Source organism: Bombina bombina, chromosome 1, assembly GCF_027579735.1.
Source record: "Bombina bombina isolate aBomBom1 chromosome 1, aBomBom1.pri, whole genome shotgun sequence".
Classification (NCBI taxonomy): Eukaryota; Metazoa; Chordata; class Amphibia; order Anura; family Bombinatoridae; genus Bombina; species Bombina bombina.
In genome coordinates this window covers 1,427,935,326-1,427,956,224 of record NC_069499.1, presented here as the reverse complement: position 1 = coordinate 1,427,956,224, position 20,899 = coordinate 1,427,935,326, and the positions used below count along the sequence as shown (strand labels likewise).

Below are 20,899 nucleotides of genomic sequence, written 5' to 3'. Positions count from 1 at the left end.
GATGAACGGAAGCGCTCATGACACAACCTTATTAAATGTGACAGTACTGTCCTTACTTTGTCTGGATGCCATGGCACAATTATCACATACATTTGAAGGGGGGACCACCTTGGCCTCCATACATACAGAACATGTTCTATCTGAAGGTACAGACATGTTAGACAGGCTTAAACAGGCTAATAATGCAAAAAAAAAAACGTTTTAAAACAAAACCGTTACTGTCTCTTTAAATGTTAAACAGAGCACACTTTTTTACTGAATATTTGAAAAACTATGAAGGAAATGTCCAATCTTTACCAAATTTTCACCACAGTGTCTTAATACATTAAAAGTATTGCACCCCAATTTTCAAGCTTTTAACCCATTAAATGAGGAAACCGGAGCCGTTTAATCAATCAGCAATTTTAACCCCACTACAGTCCCAGCCACAGCGTTTGCTGCGAATTCACCTGTCCCTGGGGGTTATACGATACCAAATGAAGCCTTCCAGGAACGTTTTCAATGATCACCAGACCCTCTCACATGCAGCTGCATGCACTGCATCCAAAAGAAACTGCGCAATTATGGCGCAAAAATGAGGCTCTGCCTACTATAGTGAAAGGCCCTTCCTGACTGGGAAGGTGTCTAAACGACTGCCTGGCGCCTAAAAACGTTCCCAAACACTAAAAGTTTAGAAAATCACTTCAAACTGTATAAAATACTTAAATAAAGCAATCGATTTAGCCCACAAGAGTGTCAACCAGTGTATAGCCCATAATAAGCCTTCATTCTATTAAGAGTCTAAGAAAATGGCTTACCGATCCCCAAGAGGGAAAATGACAGTCTTCTAGCATTACACAGTCTTGTTAGAAAATGGACTAGTCATACCTTGAGCAGAAAAGTCTGCAAACTGTTACCCCCAACTGAAGTTCTCTGGGCTCAACAGTCCTGCGTGGGAACAGCAATTGATTTTAGTTACTGCTGCTAAAATCATACTCCTCTTTTAAACAGAACTCTTCATCCCTTTCTGTTTTAGAGTAAATAGTACAAACCGGCACTATTTTAAAATAACAAACTCTTGATAGCAGAATAAAAAACTACAACTAAACACCACATACTCTTCACCATCTCCGTGGAGATGCTACTTGTTCAGAGCGGCAAAGAGAATGACTGGGGGGCGGAGCCTGAGGAGGGGCTATATGGGCAGCTTTTGCTGTGCTCTTTGCCATTTCCTGTTGGGGAAGAGAATATTCCCACAAGTAATGGATGACGCCGTGGACCGGACACACCAATGTTGGAGAAATACAATGTAGAGATGCATAGATTTTTTTTTTTATTAGAGGGGCAGGCATTTGTCAACATTAGTAGGACTGGGGAAGTTGTAGACACTTAATTTTTCTGCCCCTTGAGCTAGCACTGCAATTTCAACAAATATTTTTCCCGGCTGCTTTTGCTTGCGAAGCTGCGCTGCTAGCCTAAACCTGCCTGCCTATCTGTGCTCACTGCTCAGTGACGTGTGGAGCAGTGGAGTCACTCTGCTGTGCTGTCTCTCTAAACGGAACTGGGAAATCGTGAGGGGGATGCCTGGCACCTGACCGCATGACTGTCTGACACTGTCTCTAAAGTGAAGGAGCCATGTATGATGCCCACCAGACCGGTACGGTTACAGTACACTAAGTGCACACTGAAGAGGTAGGAGGGGAGGGTGGGCGGGGTCTGGGGATGGGCAGAGTGCAGAGGTGATTGGCCATAAGAAGCGGTAGGCACGCGGCCCGGGGCTGTGCACTGACAGACTTGGAACAGAGTCAGAGAGCAGAATTTTCATAGTTTGCGCGCCTAAACCTTTTCTTCAGTAAATTATTTTAGAGTGCTCTGTTTATGTTTCATTTGATGCTCTGCTGAGCCAGGGAGCAGCTCTAGGCATGAGCTTTATAATTAATGCAGTGCAGTTTACATATTTTGTATGTGTGTGTGCGCGTGTCTGAGTTTTTATGTATGTGTGTGTGTGTGTGTCTCAGTGTTTTTGTGTGTGTGTCTCAGTGTTTGTGTGTGTGTGTTTTTGTGTGTGTGTCTCAGTGTGTTTCTGAGTGTTTGTGTGTGCATCTGATTCTGAGTGTGTTTTTAAGTGTGTCTGAGTGTTTGAATGTGTGTGTGTCTGTGTTTTTGTGTGTGTCTGCTTTCTGGGGGGGGGGGGTGACACCATAACTTACCGAACCGGGTGACACCAACCCTAGTGACGCCACTGGGTAACTGACTTCATTTCTTCACATATCCTTGTTCATAAAGTTAAATAATTGCAGATAAAATTGAAATCCAGTAACCAACAATGTCCAGCACAGTGTGAGGCCGTGGTGGTGAAAGTCTGTCAGAGGTTCCACACCAACAACCTCCCAGCATACAAATCTAAACAAGTTCAAAAGTCAACAGCACTCACAGAGTTATGGGAGTTTCCCCATAGTATATAGATTAAGAGCACGTTTCGGGCTTGTTGCCCTTAGTCATGTTAAGTAAGTAAGTTTACTTGACATGACTAAGGGCAACAAGCCCGAAACATTGTCTTAATCTATGTACTATGTGGAAACTCCAATAAATCCTTGAACTTTTGTATAACTCTGTGAGTGCTGCTGTCTTTTGAACTTGTTTACAGATAAAATTGTAATGTCATGGGACAGCTAGGCTGTGTGTATGTGTGTATATTTTTATATGTATGTTTGTGTATGTATAAGTGTGAGTGTGTGCTGCATGTATGTATGAGTGTGTGTATCTATGAGTGAGTGTGTTTGTGTAGGAGTGAATAACTTTTTTCCTATATTTTACTTAACGTTAGATAGGCACATAGCTAATTGTGTACCTCTTCAGAATTGTGCACACAATTTAATCATTTGGCTAAAATGTGTGCACACTGCTCAAAAAAATTGTGTGCATAGTACACACAGTACATACAGTAGGTGTTGCTCGTTGCCACACGTGGGATAGAAGCAATAGCTACGAAAGTTGAATTTACTTATTTTCACTAATAATTTTCTTACTTTTGTGGTATATATTAAAAAAAAAAAAAAAAAAATTTACCTGCCTGAAAAGGGGTTTGTTTTGGACTATATTATAATTATGGAGGATCAAACTATATGCGTATAAACCTGGATGACATGCGAATCCAGATGTGTGGTGCTGTTAGTACCACTACTTACAAATGTAGATCCTAGAGGGGGAAAAGCAGTGTGAGAGTTAAATGGAAGAGGCTATAGCCCTGGTCTTACTAATATAATGTTGTGAAGGGGTGAGACTTTGGAAGACATGGATGAGGTGCTAGAACTGAAATGTGAGAAGCAGAATGACTCAAGGAGCTGATGCAAGGTTGGACAGGTAGGTTCATGCAGTGGGTGAAGGTAAGTCTGAGGTTTTTGAGGGATCTAAATGGCATTTGTAAGAGTGGTAGGTGTTTGTGTGAGTCCAGGTGACTGATAATGGGACAACCCATTTAATTTCCCTTCTGCCTTCTCTGTCTTGTTCTCTTTCTAGCTTTCTTGTTTATTTCAATTGTTGGCCTCCCTGAAGACTGTTTGGGCTTTCTTCTTGCTTGGCTGCAGCCTTCCTTCCCTAAAGAGCTCTAGTCATACACTTCTGTCTCAAGCTTTCTACTCTGGCTGTGACATTCTCACAATCTTTACAAGTTGTCTCACTTTTTATTTTAGGTTGATTTATCATTTTATTGGAATGATATGGTCCCTTCTTTCTCCCAATCATATGAGCTATGTAATCACACACCTCATACTCTGAATGCCTGTATCCCTGTTTCTCAGATGAGCTATTGTTCTATGTAGGTCATTCTTTTTTAGTTTCTCTCCTCCTACCCTCCAAGCTCTTCGTTCTCACTGTTCTGGCTGCCTCATCCACTCTGGCTTCATACTGTTCTCTCCTTATTCCATATAGTTTCTATAGAACTGAATACAGTCATCAGGTTAAACATTTTATACATTTTTTGGCATGTAGGATGGCCATGTGCCAGTTTAAATACTGTATAAAAATCAGTTTAACCCGCAGAGTGCATGAAATCAGTTTAGACTTGTGTCTGCATAGGATTTTCTCAATTTGACCTCACCCGTATGGTAAACAGGAACCTATTGTGCAGAATTACATGCTGACAATCTCAAACAATTTAAGACAAACATTTGTACAGGGAACTGTGAATTGGTTAAAGGTTTATGTAAAATTCAGAACAGATTTGTTTTCTGCAATTGAGAAGCTGAGAAGGTCATCTATGAACTTAACTTGCAGCAGTTAGATGACTTATTCAGCTTCTTTGACTGCCTGATTGAAAGCCTTAGGTAATTCATGGTAACCCTTATTTTGCATCCAAACCCTGCAACATGCTATAAAGTGATTGCTAAGGGTTAGTGCAGGAGTACATTTTTATCTCTACTTTATTGGCCACAGCAAAGGAGATAAGATAAACACTAGTTGTAAATGCTGATAAATATTTATTTTATGCAAATATTTTGTAATATAATAAATCACTAATATATATGATGTCTATAATAACATTACTTTAAATTTAACTTCAAGATAGCCTGATTTAACTGCATGTAATAGACACTACTACAAAGAACAATATGCACAAATACTGATCTAAAAATCCGGTATAAAACCTTTTAAAAACTTACTTAGAAGCTCCCAGTTTAGAACTGCTGATGAGGTTAGGCTGGGACACCCAATGAAAGGGGCAGAGAAAGCAGAGAGAGCAGACACTCCCCCCCCCCTCCCCTGCATATGAAAAGAACCATTATTCAAAACAGAACAAGCAGGAGTCTGATTCATTGGGGCTTGGAGTCTGAAAATCAGCACAATGTTATAAAAAAAATAAGTAAAACTATACATTGTTAGAAAAACACTCCCAGATGGGCTACGTAAATGGATCTACAAAACATTTAGGCAAAAAATCTAGTGTCCAGTGTCTCTTTAAATAAGAGGAAATATTGTGTAATTGTAAAAAGTAGGAGTATTCTCTGGAGTTAGAGCAGATAGCTAACTGTCTGATAGATATAGGGGGAGCAGGACCAGGCCATTACAGCATCCTAGGAATGCAGCGTACGTATAACAATGATGGCTGCTGAAAGAATAGAGGAACTGAAGTAAGAAATAATTTTTACAGTCAGCTGTGCATCAGCACCAAGTATATTTAAAGCATGTTAAACTCAAAATGTTTAATGGGATATTATATGTTCCCAATGATCCCTTTTACCTGCTGGAGTGTATTAACTTGTTCATAAATAGCTCAATTACTTTTATTGTATCATTTAAAATAGCTGCTTTTGCTTGTTGAAACCGCCACTTATAGTGAAAATCTCAATAGTATTGGTTATAGGAAAAAATATGTAAGCATAAGGAAGCAGCAGAAATCAGCCTATCATTTTGAGAGCGAGAAAGAGAAAAAGAGAGAGAGAAAAGGAGAGAGAGAAAATGAGAGAGAAAGAGAGAGAGAAAGTGAGAGAGAGAGAGAGAGAGAGAGAGAGAGAAGCACATTTGATAGGGAGTTTCTCCACCGACTTTGCAACTTTTATTAACTGTACGCACAGTAAAACAAAGGGGAAAAACAATGCAACATACTTTTATTTAGTGTATCTGCTTTTCTTGTAATTTAACTGTGAATTTTTTTTCACTCCCACTGCACCCAAAGAGGCTGGAGTTTATCCTGCAGAATTCAGAACTCTGCCCCTACCACATTCTATACAGTTATTGCACGATGTGTGTAAAAGCTCATTTATGTCTTGATGGTCACAACACATGACATAAGATAAACGTACTCAACAAACATTTCAATAGGTATAGTCATGGACTGCAAAACAATGCAAAAGCTATAATATATATATATTTTTATTATTATTATTATTTTTAAAGAAAAATCGTTAATAAATTAGGGAAAATCCTGTACCTTCTGATTGTACTATAATTGGAAATTCTGGAATGACTTCCCTCTGATACATATCATATTCAGCCGGAAGTTGTTGGTCTGAAAAACAAAAAGAGTGATAAAAACGTTTGCATTAGCGATTCCATTACCACAAAACTGATGACTGTTATACATTTAAACCTCACAAGATACAGTATGCTACTGCTTTCTTGAAAATTTAGTCCAATACACAATGGGGCAATAATGCAATGCTTGAGAGCATCAGAGTACGATTGCTTGTATAGGAGCGTGTTTCAAAAGTATTAAACACATAGTTAAAGTTTGCTTTGGTATACATTGTTGATCCTGAGCTCAACACTGCTTGTGATTGGCTGCTATGCACACATATGCTCCCCCTGATTGGCTCAGCAGACACTTGACTTTTCAGTAGTGTAAGAACATAGTGAATTGCAAGCAATGGCAATCATGTAATAATAAAATGCTATAAACCATCTATATACTATAATCACGTTTGTAACGCGTCTGTTGCCATCGCCAGTTGCGCCATGCTCATCGCCCCCCCATCTTCAGTTGCACGTGCAGGTGCAGGTTGATTCTGAAAACAGCAGGGTGGTGAAATTGGAATACACCTGGATGCAGCGTAGGCAAACCCGAAGCCTTAAAAAATAAAAAAACATGCAACCGTCCGCACGAAATAACTAAAAAACACGTAACTGCCCGCAAAAAATACAAATAAAATCACATAACCGCCCGCACAAATTAGAACAAAAAAGAACCTAACCTCCCGCATGAAGTATTAACAAATACCTAAACCGTCAACCCCTACATCACAAAATAATAAAGTTATTAAACCCCTAATCTGCAAATAACACAATTAATATATTAACCACCAACCCCCCACATCGCAATAAACCTATTTAACCTATTAACTCTTAAACAGCCAACCCCCTACATCACAATAAACCTAATTAACCTATTAACCCCTAAACCACCAAACGCCCACATTGTAATAACCCTAATTAACCTATTAACCCCTAAAACGGCAAAAACCCCACATCGCAATAACCCTAATATATTAACCCCTATACCGCCAACCCCCCACAACGCAAATAACTAATTTAATTACTAAGCCCCCTAACCTAACACCCCCTAAATTAACCTCAATTACTACTAAATAACAATTAAAATAAAATAAAAAACTTACATTAAATTACAAAACAAAGTCTAACATTACAGAAAAAAATAAACAAAATTATCAAAAATTAAAAAAAATTACCGTATACCTAATCCCTATGAAAATAAAAAATCCCCCGCAAAATAAAAACACCCCCTAATCTAATACTAAACTACTAATAGCCATTAAAAGGGCATTTTGTAGGGTATTGCCCTAAGTTAAACAGCTCTTTTACCTCTAAAAATACTAAGTCCCCCCTAACAGTAACCACCCCCACCTAACCCCCTATAATAAAAAACCTAACGCTAAAAAAAACTAAACTACCCATTGCCCCTAAAGGGGCATTTGTATGGGCATTGCCCTTAAAAGGGCATTCAGCTCTTTTACTGCCCTTAAAAGGGGAAACAGCTCTTTTTCAAGCCCAAAAAAACCCTAATCTAAAAAAAAAAACAACCACCCCAAAAATTTAAATATAAAAGCCTAAACCTAAGCCCCAAATAGGTACCCACTGTTCCTGAAGTCCAGCAGAGAAGGTATTCTTCCCAGGGCCGGTGCTAGGATTTTTGGCCACACAGGCGAGGATACATTTTGGCCCCCCCCCCCCCCATTACTTACAAAATGTTACAAAGATGTACTAAAAAAAAATAAAGATAATTAATGAATCTATAATATATATATATATATATATATATATATATATATATATATACACACACACCAATATATATATATATATATATATATATATACTGTATGAGTGTGTGTATATATATATATATATATATATATATATAGGGTATATACTGTATATTAGGATATCCTGATACCCTGTTACTGGTACTGTAATTGCAGGATATGGGACACTATAATATATATATATATATATATATATATATATATACATACATTATACATACACTATATATATATATATATATATATATATATACACATACACACACGCACATATATATATATATATACATATATAAATATATATTATATATATATATAGATATAGAAATATATATATATATATATATATATACACAGATTATATATATATTTATATGTATATATATATATATATATATATATATATATATAAACACACACACATATATATATATATATATACACAAACATATATATATATATATACATATATATATATACATATATATACACATACACACACTATATATATATATCAGAACAGGGGGAAACTAAGATGCTTTAAATAGAATAATTTGTAAAATAAATATACAGAAATACATGCTTCTCAAAATAAGTAGGCACACACTAATTAATTATTGTAGGAATTTTAAAAAGAATTTAATAGTTTTTAGATCCTTTAAAATATAAAAAAAAATGGGAAAAACACTTTTTATATTAGATCCATATATTTAGTGGAGTATATTCATGCTGTTTGCTTAGCCCAAACTTCAGTCTTCAGTAGTCCACCTTGCTTATTGCACTTTTACTGAGTTTTGCTTTGTATATAATGTCCCACTCCCACCCCATTCATGCTCCTTCATGTTTACCAGTGTATAACTGCAAATTGCAATGAATCTTAGCTCAGTCACCGTCACCTTGTTGAGTTGCTCACCCCAAAACTGACACCACTCATGCTTCACTTAACACGTCCTTACCCCATCATCACTGTGACCCTGGCCTGACAGGCTGAGCCTGCACCCCGGTGTAGTTCTGGAAGAAGAAGAGCACCACAGAACAGTCATCTCTCCCCATCGGTAAAGTCTTTCAGGTAGGTAGCAAGGCGCTCAACAAGACCTCACCCTCAAGGAGCCCCAAGCCAGCAAATACGGTGGAGAGGCGGAACTACCCTCAGCATTATTGTAGCGGAGCGGGCTGCGGGCAACAACATATACCGCAATGAGTAAGTGTGTACAGTGCACTACAGCGGAAAGCAGCATGGCCGCGGCTCAAATACCGGTCACTGTCACTGCATCGACACCCGGCAGCACATGAGGGGCGGGGGAGGAGTAGAGTCAAAAGGGCATGGACTGCTGTGTTGTGTAACAGACAGTGTGCTGGGATGTAAGAGAGGGAGAGTGGTGTGGGCAACAGAGCGCCGCGTGCGTTAGGGAGGAGACGAGTAAAATGTAAAAAATAATATAAATAAATAAAAAATAAAAAAAATCGCTGCTCTTCAATTTTGCGCCCCACTGCTGTGGCGCCCTAAGGCGCTTGCCTTGGTTGCCTATATGCAAGCGCCGGCCCTGATTCTTCCAGAAGGATCCATCATCTTCCATCTTCATCCGGAGTGAAGGCGGAGCGGAGCGGAGATGCAGAGCTGTGTTCCCGATGCCTGGATCCTCAATGGTGGCGTTCCTTGGCGGCGACGTTCCTCGGCAGCGTGGAGGCTCCTCTTCATGTGATCACCCATCGCACACTGAAGATTGAATGCAAGGTACCCCATATTTATTGGGGTACCTTGCATTCCTATTGGCTGACATTTTAAAATCAGCCAATAGAATGAGAGCAACTGAAATCTTATTGGCTGATTTGAACAGCCAATAGGAATCGATTTCAGTAGCTCTAATCCTATTGGCTGATTTAAAAATTTCAGCCAATAGGAATGCAAGGTACCCAAAATGGATTGCGGTAGTACCTTGCATTAAAATCTTCAGTCTACGACGGACATCGGATGAAGAGGAGCCTCCATGCCACCAAGGACCGGGGCCGTTGAGGACTGCCACTGAGGATCCAGGATCTAACTCCGGATGAAGATAGAAGATGATGGATCCGTCTGGAAGAAGACCTTTTCCGCCGGACTTTTTTACTTTAATGTTTGGGGTGTTTTTTTTAGATTAGGGTTTTTTTGGGCTTGAAAAAGAGCTGATTGCCCTTTTAAGGGCAATGCCCATACAAGTGCCCCTTTAGGGGCAATGGGTAGTTTAGTTTTTTTTTAGTGTTAGGTTTTTTTATTTTGGGGGGTTTGGTGGGTGGGGGGATTTTACAGTTGGAGGGACTTAGTATTTTTTAGAGGTAAAAGAGCTGTTTAACTTAGGGGAATGCCCTACAAAAACATAATTTATGTAAGAACTTACCTGATAAATTCATTTCTTTCATATTAGCAAGAGTCCATGAGCTAGTGACGTATGGGACGTATGGGATATACATTCCTACCAGGAGGGGCAAAGTTTCCCAAACCTTAAAATGCCTATAAATACACCCCTCACCACACCCACAATTCAGTTTAACGAATAGCCAAGAAGTGGGGTGATAAGAAAAAAGTGCGAAAGCATATAAAATAAGGAATTGGAATAATTGTGCTTTATACAAAAAAATCAAAACCACCACAAAAAAGGGCGGGCCTCATGGACTCTTGCTAATATGAAAGAAATGAATTTATCAGGTAAGTTCTTACATAAATTATGTTTTCTTTCATGTAATTAGCAAGAGTCCATGAGCTAGTGACGTATGGGATAATGATTACCCAAGATGTGGATCTTTCCACGCAAGAGTCACTAGAGAGGGAGGGATAAAATAAAGACAGCCAATTCCTGCTGAAAATAATCCACACCCAGAATAAAATTTTAATGAAAAAACATAAGCAGAAGATTCAAACTGAAAACACTGCCTGAAGTACGTTTCTACCAAAAACTGCTTCAAAAGAAGAAAACACATCAAAATGGTAGAATTTAGTAAAATTATGCAAAGAGGACCAAGTTGCTGCTTTGCAAATCTGATCAACCGAAGCTTCATTCCTAAACGCCCAGGAAGTAGAACTGACCTAGTAGAATGAGCTGTAATCCTTTGAGGCGGAGTGTTACCCGACTCAACATAGGCATGATGAAATAAAGATTTCAACCAAGATGCCAAAGAAATGGCAGAAGCTTTCTGGCCTTTTCTAGAACCGGAAAAGATGACAAATAGACTAGAAGTCTTTCGGAAAGACTTAGTAGCTTCAACATAATATTACAAAGCTCTAACAGCATCCAAAGAATGCAATGATTTCTCCTTAGAATTCATAGGATCAGGACATAATGAAGGAACCACAATTTCTCTACTAATGTTGTTAGAATTCACAACCTTAGGTAAAAAATTCAAAAGAAGTTCGCAGCACCGCCTTATCCTGATGCAAAATCAGAAAAGGAGACTCACAAAAAAAGAGTAGATAATTCAGAGACTCTTCTGGAAGAAGAGATGGCCAAAAGAAACAAAAACTTTCCAAGAAAGTAATATAACGACCAAAGAATGCATGGGTTCAAAAGGAGGAGCTTGAAGAGCCCCCAGAACCAAATTCAAACTCCAAGGAGGAGAAATTGACTTAAAGACAGGTTTTATACGAACCAAAGGTTGTACAAAACAATAAATATCAGGAAGATTAGCAAACCTTCTGTGAAAAAGAACAGAAAGAGCAGAGATTTGTCTTTCAAGGAACTTGCGGACAAACCTTTATCTAAACCATCCTGAAGAAACTGTAAAATTCTCGGTATTCAAAAAGAATGCCAAGAAAAAAGATGAGAAAGACACTAAGAAATATAAGTCTTCCAGACTCTATAATATATCTCTCTAGATACAAATTTACGAGCCTGTCACATAGTATCAATCACAGAGTCAGAGAAACCTCTTTGACCAAGAATCAAGCGTTCAAACTCCATACCTTAAAATTAAGGTTTTGAGACAGAAAGACTGGTCTTAACGGAAGAGTCCACAGCTGGCAAGAGGCCATCCGGACAAGATCCGCATACCAAAACCTGTGAGGCCATGCTGGAGCTACCAGCAGGACAAGCGAGCATTCCTTTAGAATATTGGAGAATACCCTTGGAAGAAGAACTAGAGGCGGAAAGATATAGGCAGGATGACACTTGTAAGGAAGAAAATAATGCATCCACTGCCTCCGCCCGAGGATCCCGGGATCCGGACAGATACCAGGGAAGTTTCTTGTTTAGATGAGAAGCCATCAGATCTATTTCTGGGAGTTCCCACATTGAACAATCTGAGGAAATACCTCTGGGTGAAGAGACCATTCGCCCAGGTGCAACGTTTGGCGACTGAGATAATCCGCTTTCCAATTGTCCATACCTGGGATATGAACCGCAGAGATTAGACAGGAGCTGGATTCCGCCCAAACCAAAATTCGAGATACTTCTTTCATAACCAGAGGACTGTGAGTCCCTCCTTGATGATTGATGTATGCCACAGTTGTGACATTGTCTATCTGAAAACAAATGAACAACTCTCTCTTCAGAAGAGGCCAAGACTGGAAAGCTCTGAAAATTGCACGGAGTTCCAATATTGATCGGAAATCTCACCTCCTGAGATTCCCAAACCCCTTGTGCCGTCAGATACCCCCACACAGCTCCCCAACCTGTAAGACTTGCATCTGTTGAGATTATAGTCCAGGTTGGAAGAACAAGAAGCCCCCTGAACTAAACGATGGTGATCTGTCCACCATGTCAGAGAGTGTCGTATAATCGGTTTAAAGATATTAATTGAGATATCTTTGAGTAATCCCTGCACCATTGGTTCAGCATACAGAGCTGAAGAGGTCGCATGTGAAAACGAGCAAAGGAGATCGCATCTGATGCGGCAGTCCTAAGACCTAAAATTTCCATGCATAAGGCTACCAAAGGGAATGATTGTGACTGAAGGTTTTGACAAGCTGATATCAATGTTAAACTTCTCTTGTCTGACAAGGACAGAGTCATAGACACTGAATCTATCTAGAAACCTAAAAAGGTTACCCTTGTCTGTGGAATCAATGAACTGATTGGTAAATTGAACCTCCAACCATGAACTTGAAGAAACAACACAAGTCGATTCGTATGAGATTCTTCGAAAATGAGAAGACTGAGCAAATACCAAGATATCGTCCAAATAAGGAAATACCAAAACCCTGTTCCCTGATTACAGAAAGAAGGGCACCGAGAACCTTTGAAAAAAATTCTTGGAACTGAGGCTAGGCCAAACGGTAGAGCCAAAAAACTGGTAATGCTTGTCTAAAAAGAGAATCTCAGACACTAAAAGTGATCTGGATGAATCAGAATATGCAGATACACATCCTGTAAATCTATTGTAGACATATAATGCCCTTGCTAAACAAAAAGCAGGATAGTCCTACAGTAACCATCTTGAATGTTGGTATCCTTACATAACGATTCAATATTGATAGATCCGGAACTGGTCTGAAGGAATTGACCTTCTTTGGTACAATGAAGAGATAAAATAAAACCCCAGCCCCTGTTCCAGAACTGGAACTGGCATAATTACTCCAACCAACTCTAGATCTGAAACACATTTCAGAAATGCTGAGCCTTTGCTGTGTTAACTGGGACACGGGAAAGAAAAAAATCTCTTAGCGGGAGGCCTTAACTTGAAGCCAATTCTGTACCTTTCTGAAACAATGTTCTGAAACCAGAGATTGAGAACGGAATTGATCCAAATTTCTTTGAAGAAAACGTAATCTGCCCCATACCAGCTGAGCTGGAATAAGGGCCGCACCTTCGTGGGTACTTAGGAGCTGGCTATAGATTTCTATAAGGCTTGGATATATTCCAAACTGGAAATAGTTTCCAAACTGATACCGCTCCTGAGGATGAAGGATCAGGCTTTTGTTCCTTGTTGTGAGGAAAGGAACGAAAAAGACTATTAGACCTAAATTTACCTTAGATTTTTTATCCTTTGGTAAAAAAGTTCCCTTCCTTCCAGAAACAATTGAGATAATAATTTAGTACCCTGGAAAGAAAAGGAAAGCAAAGTTGACTTAGAAGACATATCAGCATTCCAAGTTTAATCCATAAAGCTTTTCTAGCTAAAATAGCTAGAGACATATACCTGACATCAACTCTAATGATATCAAAAGATGGTATCACCAATAAAATTATTAGCATGTTATAGAATAATAATAATGCTATAAAATTATGATCTGTTACTTGTTGCGCTAAAGCTTCTAACCAAAAAGTTGAAGCTGCAGCAACATCCGCTAAAAATATAGCAGGTCTAAGAAGATTACCTGAACATAAGTAAGCTTTTCATAGAAAGGATTCAATTTTCCTTAAATAAAGTACTATCTGCCGTAGGAACAGTAGTACATTTAGCAGGAGTAGAGACAGCCCCATAACCTTAGGGATTTTGTCCCAAAAAAACTCTAATCTGTCAGATGGCACAGGATATAATTGCTTAAACGTTTAGAAGGAGTAAAAGAATTACCCAAATTATTCCATTCCCTGGAAATTACTTCAGAAATAGCATCAGGGAGATTAAACACTTCTGGAATAACTACAGGAGATTTAAAAACCTTATTTAAACGTTTAGATTTAGTATCAAGAGGACCAGAATCCTCTATTTCTAATGCAATTAATACTTCTTTAAATAAAGAACGAATAAAATTCCATCTTGAACAAATACAAAGATTTATCAGTATCAGAATGATGATGTTCATTTAAAAATTCATCTGAAAAAAGAGAAGTTTTAAAAGACTTTTATGTAAACTAGAAGGAGAAATAACAGACATAGCCTTCTTAATGGATTTAAAAAATAAAATCTCATATGTTTATCAGGAACACTCTGAAAATTAGATGTTGACGGAACAGCAACAGGTAATGTAACAGTACTAAAGGAAATTTTATCTGCATTAATAAGTTTGTCATGACATGCAATACAAACAACAGCTGGAGAAACAGATACCAAAAATTATAGCAGATACACTTAGCTTGGTAGCTCCAGCACTAGACAGCGATTTTCCTGTAGTATCTTCTGACTCAGATGCAACGTGAGACATCTTGCAATATGTAAGACAAAAAAAACAACATATAAAGCAAAATTGATCAAATTCCTTAAATGACAGTTTCAGGAATGGGAAAAAATGCCAAAGAACAAGCTTCTAGCAACCAGAAGCAATGAAAATGAGACTTAAATAATGTGGAGACAAAAGCGACGCCCATATTTTTTAGCGCCAAATCAGACGCCCACATTATTTGGCGCCTAAAATGCTTTTGCCGCCAAAAATGACGCCACATCCAGAACGCCGACATTTTTTGACGCAAAATAACGTCAAAAAAATTACGCAACTTCCGGCGACACGTATGACGCCGGAAACGGAAAATAATTTTTGCGCCAAAAAAGTCTGCGCCAAGAATGACGCAATAAAATGAAGCATTTTCAGCCCCCGCGAGCCTAACAGCCCACAGAGAAAAAAAAAGAGTCAAATTTTTGAAGGTAAGAAAAAAATGATTAATTCAAATGCATTATCCCAAATATGAAACTGACTGTCTGAAAAATAAGGAAAGTTGAACATTCTGAGTCAAGGCAAATAAATGTTTGAATACATATATTTAGAACTTTATAAACAAAGTGCCCAACCATAGCTTAGAGTGTCACAGAAAATAAGATTTACTTACCCCAGGACACTCATCTACATGTTTGTAGAAAGCCAAACCAGTACTGAAACGAGAATCAGCAGAGGTAATGGTATATATAAGAGTATATCGTCGATCTGAAAAAGGAGGTAAGAGATGAATCTCTACGACCGATAACAGAGAACCTATGAAATAGACCCCGTAGAAGGAGATCACTGCATTCAAATAGGCAATACTCTCCTCACATCCCTCTGACATTCACTGCACGCTGAGAGGAAAACCGGGCTCCAACTTGCTGCGGAGCGCATATCAACGTAGAATCTAGCACAAACTTACTTCACCACCTCCATCGGAGGCAAAGTTTGTAAAAACTGAATTGTGGGTGTGGTGAGGGGTGTATTTATAGGCATTTTAAGGTTTGGGAAACTTTGCCCCTCCTGGTAGGAATGTATATCCCATACGTCCCATACGTCACTAGCTCATGGACTCTTGCTAATTACATGAAAGAAATGTCCTTTTAAGGGCTAATGGTAGTTTAGTATTAGATTAGGGGGTGTTTTTATTTGGGGGGGGGTATTTTTATAGGGGTATTAGTTTAGGTTTAATTTTTTTATTTTGGATAGCTTTGTTTATTTTTTGTAACTTTAACTTGGACAGACTTATCACATAGTTGTATTATAATTATATCCCTTAAATAGTCAAAGTCTTCAAATGTACTTTAAATGGTTCTTAAAGGGACAGTCAAGTCAAAATTAAACTTACATGATTCAGATAGGGCATGTCATTTTAAACAACTTTCCAATTTACTTTTATCATCAAATTTGTTGTTCTCTTGGTATTCTTTGCTGAAAGCTAAACCCAGGTAGGCTTATATGCTAATTTCTAAGCCGTTGAAGGCCGCCTCTTATCTCAGTGCATTGACAGTTTTTCACAATTAGACAGAGCTAGTTCATGTGTACCATATAGATAACATTGTGCTCACTCGTGATTGGTCACTGATTGGTTAAAATGCAAGTTTGTCAAAAGTACTGAAATAAGGCTTAGATACAAAGTAATCACAGAGGTAAAAAGTATATTAATATAACCGTGTTGGTTATGCAAAATTGTGGAATGGGTAATAAAGGGATTATCTATCTTTTTAAACAATAATAATTTTCAAGTAGACTGTCTCTTTAAGCTCAAAATTAAATCCCTGCTTAAAATGTTTAATTAAAAATTGTCATATATATATATATATATATATACATACACACACACACATACGTGAGTGTGTGTGTGTATGTGTTCTATATGTAATTTTCTTGTACCTAGTAACTTTTTTATTAACTTTAGTATTCTGTGTATTCTTCTCATACTCATAGCCATGCAAGCTATTTTCTGAGACCCAAATAAATTGTATTGTTTTTAGGATTTGAATGGGAAAATAATTGCATAAAAGTATGACCAATATCCATCTCTTGGTAAATAAACATCTTGTGCAATTTTATTAAGCTTAATGATCCAAAGACAATTTTAATAGTAGATCACAGTGCGTTGTTTCTATAACCCATTGTTCTAACTAAGCAGCTGAATGTTACCAGAGCAGTTATGATGGATGATTCAGGATGGAACAAGATTCAGCACTAATTTAGGTCAACATTTAAAAACATGTGCACTATTTCAATGTTATTGACTTTATTACTGAGCCATTATATCTTTACTGGAAGTGAAATGGGTCATTTTAAAAATAAAGGAGGTAAAAAAAAGCCTGTGATGGAGTTAATGTGGTCATTATAGAAATTCATGAGGAGGCATTTCAGGGAAAGAAAACTGCTCTAACAAGCTTTTAGCTACTGTAGTCATCCGTGGAAAAAATAAAAGTTGTTAAAAGGACACTAAAGTCAAAATTACACTTTTATGATTCAGATAGAGCATGCAGTTTTATGAGACTTTACAATTTACTTTCATTATCAAATTTTGCGCAGTCTTCTTATATACACACTTTCTGAGGCACCAGTTCACAGTGTATATGTATACTAGTCTGTGATTGGCTGATAGCTGTCACATGATACAGGGGGAAGGCAAATGGGGAATAAAAATGCCTTTGTCAGGAAAAAAAATATACACTGCTTTATTTGAAATTTAGAGTAAATATTATTTAAATGTCTTTTTATTATGCACTTGCTTATTATGCATTTTTCCTGTATTTAAAAATACATTTTAAAAAATGTGAGGTTTTTGACATTTCCATGGTGAGGTCTTTCTTGACTTTTCACCCATAAAGTATCACACAGTCCAATTTAAAAAAAAAAAAAAAAAAACTCTCTATGTTCAAGAAAAGTCTAATTTGTCCACTTTCACATAACGGAATTTCTCAAAGCTTAAGCGTATGTGGCACTGAATTTGTTCAAGAAAGTACAGAGGGGCATGTTATCTTTTTATAATGAAGGTGAATAAGGCATTTGGCACAAATCATCAAAATACTAAACAAAGATAGTTTATATTTCTAAACATAAAATGTCCCAGAGAGGCAGCCTTAAAAGACCAGTCCACCTTGCTGAAGTTTTTCTAAGGGTCGACAGAGTCACGGAGACGATTGTGAAATTTGTATCAGTTGAATAGCTCTGGTGCTATTGTCAGGGGTTCTCGTTCAGGGACAACGCCTGCCTGATCTTGATGGATAAACTGTTATAGAAATGTGTTTGATTGGCTAGAACTTTAGCTGAAATCTTAATAGCTTTGGTATCATCACCATATGAACTTCTAGCATTATCTTGGGAAATGGATTGTATACCTAGCTGCTAACGAGTATTTTACGAGTTTAAAAAATCGATTACAGCTTTTATGGTAACATGAACTTTAGATTCTAATTCTAGATTTGAAGGGTTCATTGATGCTGTTTTTACAGGTTGGCTCCTTATTATGACAGGAAAACATTCATACAAACACAAAAATGTATTCAGGCCTTTAAAACATATTACGACACAGAAACACATGCTACAGAACATGCTGGTAAATATTTACATCTTTATTTGGTCCGGAAAAAGGCTTAGTTGGTTTGTAGGCTATCACTATTACAGAACAGCATCATGGCTGCTCCAGTTACCTCCGTTTCAGACAGGGGATAGACAAGGCTCCTACACACATCATCCTATGAACACTGTTCCACTCCTCTATCTCTAAAGCAGAAGTGAAAATTCTAACTTCTAAAAATGGCCTCCACCACAAATGAACAGCAGCAGTCCAATTAAATCACTGCTACATGTTCCAGCTCAGCTTCATAGCTGTCAGTGAGGGACAATGATATACTTAGAGGCAGAAGTGTATCTTGTAGGATTCAAGACCTTGACTTGGCTACATTCTGCACAGTGATTGCTTGATCAGGGTAGTAGTCATTTACATCTATCCCTAACTGGCCACGTCATAGGAGAGAAGAAGCTTTTCAAATATAGACTTCATGATAAATGAATTGCATAAGGGATTTTATTAAACAAGTTAATCAAATTGTCTTCGTTCTCTTGGCATATTTATTTTAAAAGCAGGAATGTAAGCTTAGGAGTCGGATCATTTTTGGTTTAGCACCTGGGTAGAGCTTGCTAACTGTTGGCTAATGTAGCCACCAAACAGCAAGCACTACCGAGGGTGCTGAACTAAAAAAAAATAATATCCGCTCGACATATGCTGTCCACATTTATCATTGGACAAGCATTTCTGGTGAAATGCTTGTGCAATGCCGCCCGCTGCTCACTGGTGACCAATTGGCTGCTAGCAGAGGCTGTCAATCATCCTGATCGTATCGGTCTAATGACCGCTCCTTCTTAACTTCAGTTTCAGGTGAGCCTGAAGCAATAGGCCTGCGAAGCAGCATCCGCTGCTTAAAGGGACACTGAACCCAATTTTTTTCTTTCGTTATTCAGATAGAGCATGCAATTGTAAGTAACTTTCTAATTTACTCATATTATCACTTTTTCTTTGTTCTCTTGCTATCTTTATTTGAAAAAGAAGGCATCTAAGCTTTTTTTTGGTTTAAAACTCTGGACAGCACCTTTTATTGGTGGATGAATTTATCCACCAATCAGCAAGGACAACCCAGGGTGTTCAGCATCTAAACTTAAATTCTTGCATTTCAAATAAAGATACCAAGAAAATGAAGAAATTTTGATAATAGGAGTAAATTAGAAAGTTGCTTAAAATGTCATGCTCTATCTGAATCACGAAAGAAAAAATTTAGGTTCGGTGTCCCTTTAATAAATAAAGCTCATAGTCTTTAGTCACACGTTAATATGATTTACAAACCTAAACATTTTAGCCACATTAATGTTCTTTATTTTCCATTGTGGCTATAAATGCAAAGTGATCCAAAAGAGTAGATTGTGCCTGGAAATCTGATTATAATGATGTAATGATCACGGGAAGTTAGAGGATATTTGCACACTTTTGCTGAATTCTGCCAGAATTTTTACTTATTTAGCATCATTTAGTTAAAGAACTTGTATTCTGGCATCTAAATGGGAATACAGTAGAATCAGGGTTTATTCATCACAAGCACTGGGTTTGGTTTACACTTTGTTTTCCCCTTAATGTGCGCCAACTTGTTATAGCAGCTGCAGAGTATTAAATGTATGGGAAACTGCTCTATTTTTTTTTTTTTTAGTATTTGAGCTGGTTTTTCTCATTGAAACCATAGCCCATTGTTCTAAAAAAATGCCCATTCAAACAGGGTGAGCCTGCAGGAAGAGGAGACCTGGTCATCTTACCTATACACTCTCTTTACACAAAAGGAAATACTTAGGTACTGACATAGTGAGTCTATTGGGAGCTCATTTTAAGGAAACAAATTACAGTACAATGCCCATTTAAAGACATCTATGAATAATTATTATCTATTCTTTATGAATTTAAATATGCCTTGGGGTACTTTATTCACTGGGATGTCTGTATTATAGTTCTAATCATAAAAGACAGCTATGTAAGGCTTTTCCTCTTGTCTCATTCTTGTGTCCGATATCTGTGTGCTGTCTAAGTTCAGTTAAAAACTGATCTGGGTTCCATGTGGTTTTATTTTATTCAGAGTTCTGCTGGTGGAAGAGCTCTCATGCATGTGATTAGAAAAGGTGGTGAGCGAACGTTAACAATATAATTACTTGTACAAGAGATACCTAGGTACGTAGGCACTTTATGACAGGAAATAGTGCTGCAATTTAGTGCTCTTGCTAATATATCACAAAGGATAACATGAAAACTAAGAAAATATAACATATGTCAATTAGAAAGTTATTTAAAATTGTATGCTCTATCTCAGAGATGGCAAACCTTGGCACTCCTCTGAAGTCCATTCGAGCATCATGGGAAATTTAGTTCTGAAACTACTGGAGTGCCAAGGTTCGCCATCACTTCTCTATCTGAATCATCAAAAAAAAAAAAAAAAAAAGGGTTTTATGTCCCTTTAACAACAACTCACACAGAGCTAAATGGTGATTATCACAAATCAACCCGGTACTCCCGAAAGTAATTTTGCGATAGTTTAGGGTA

At 37.7% G+C, this 20,899-nt stretch overlaps 1 protein-coding gene across 1 annotated transcript in view; it reads right to left on the bottom strand.

Moving 5' to 3' along the window:
- ECM1 (extracellular matrix protein 1) overlaps window positions 1-20,899 on the bottom strand; it is a 107,577-nt gene that overhangs the window by 40,715 nt on the left and 45,963 nt on the right. Inside the window, exon 2 of the mRNA XM_053705459.1 lies at window positions 5,909-5,986. Coding sequence (XP_053561434.1) covers window positions 5,909-5,986 — 78 coding nt within the window. The remainder of the gene's footprint in view (window positions 1-5,908; window positions 5,987-20,899) is intronic.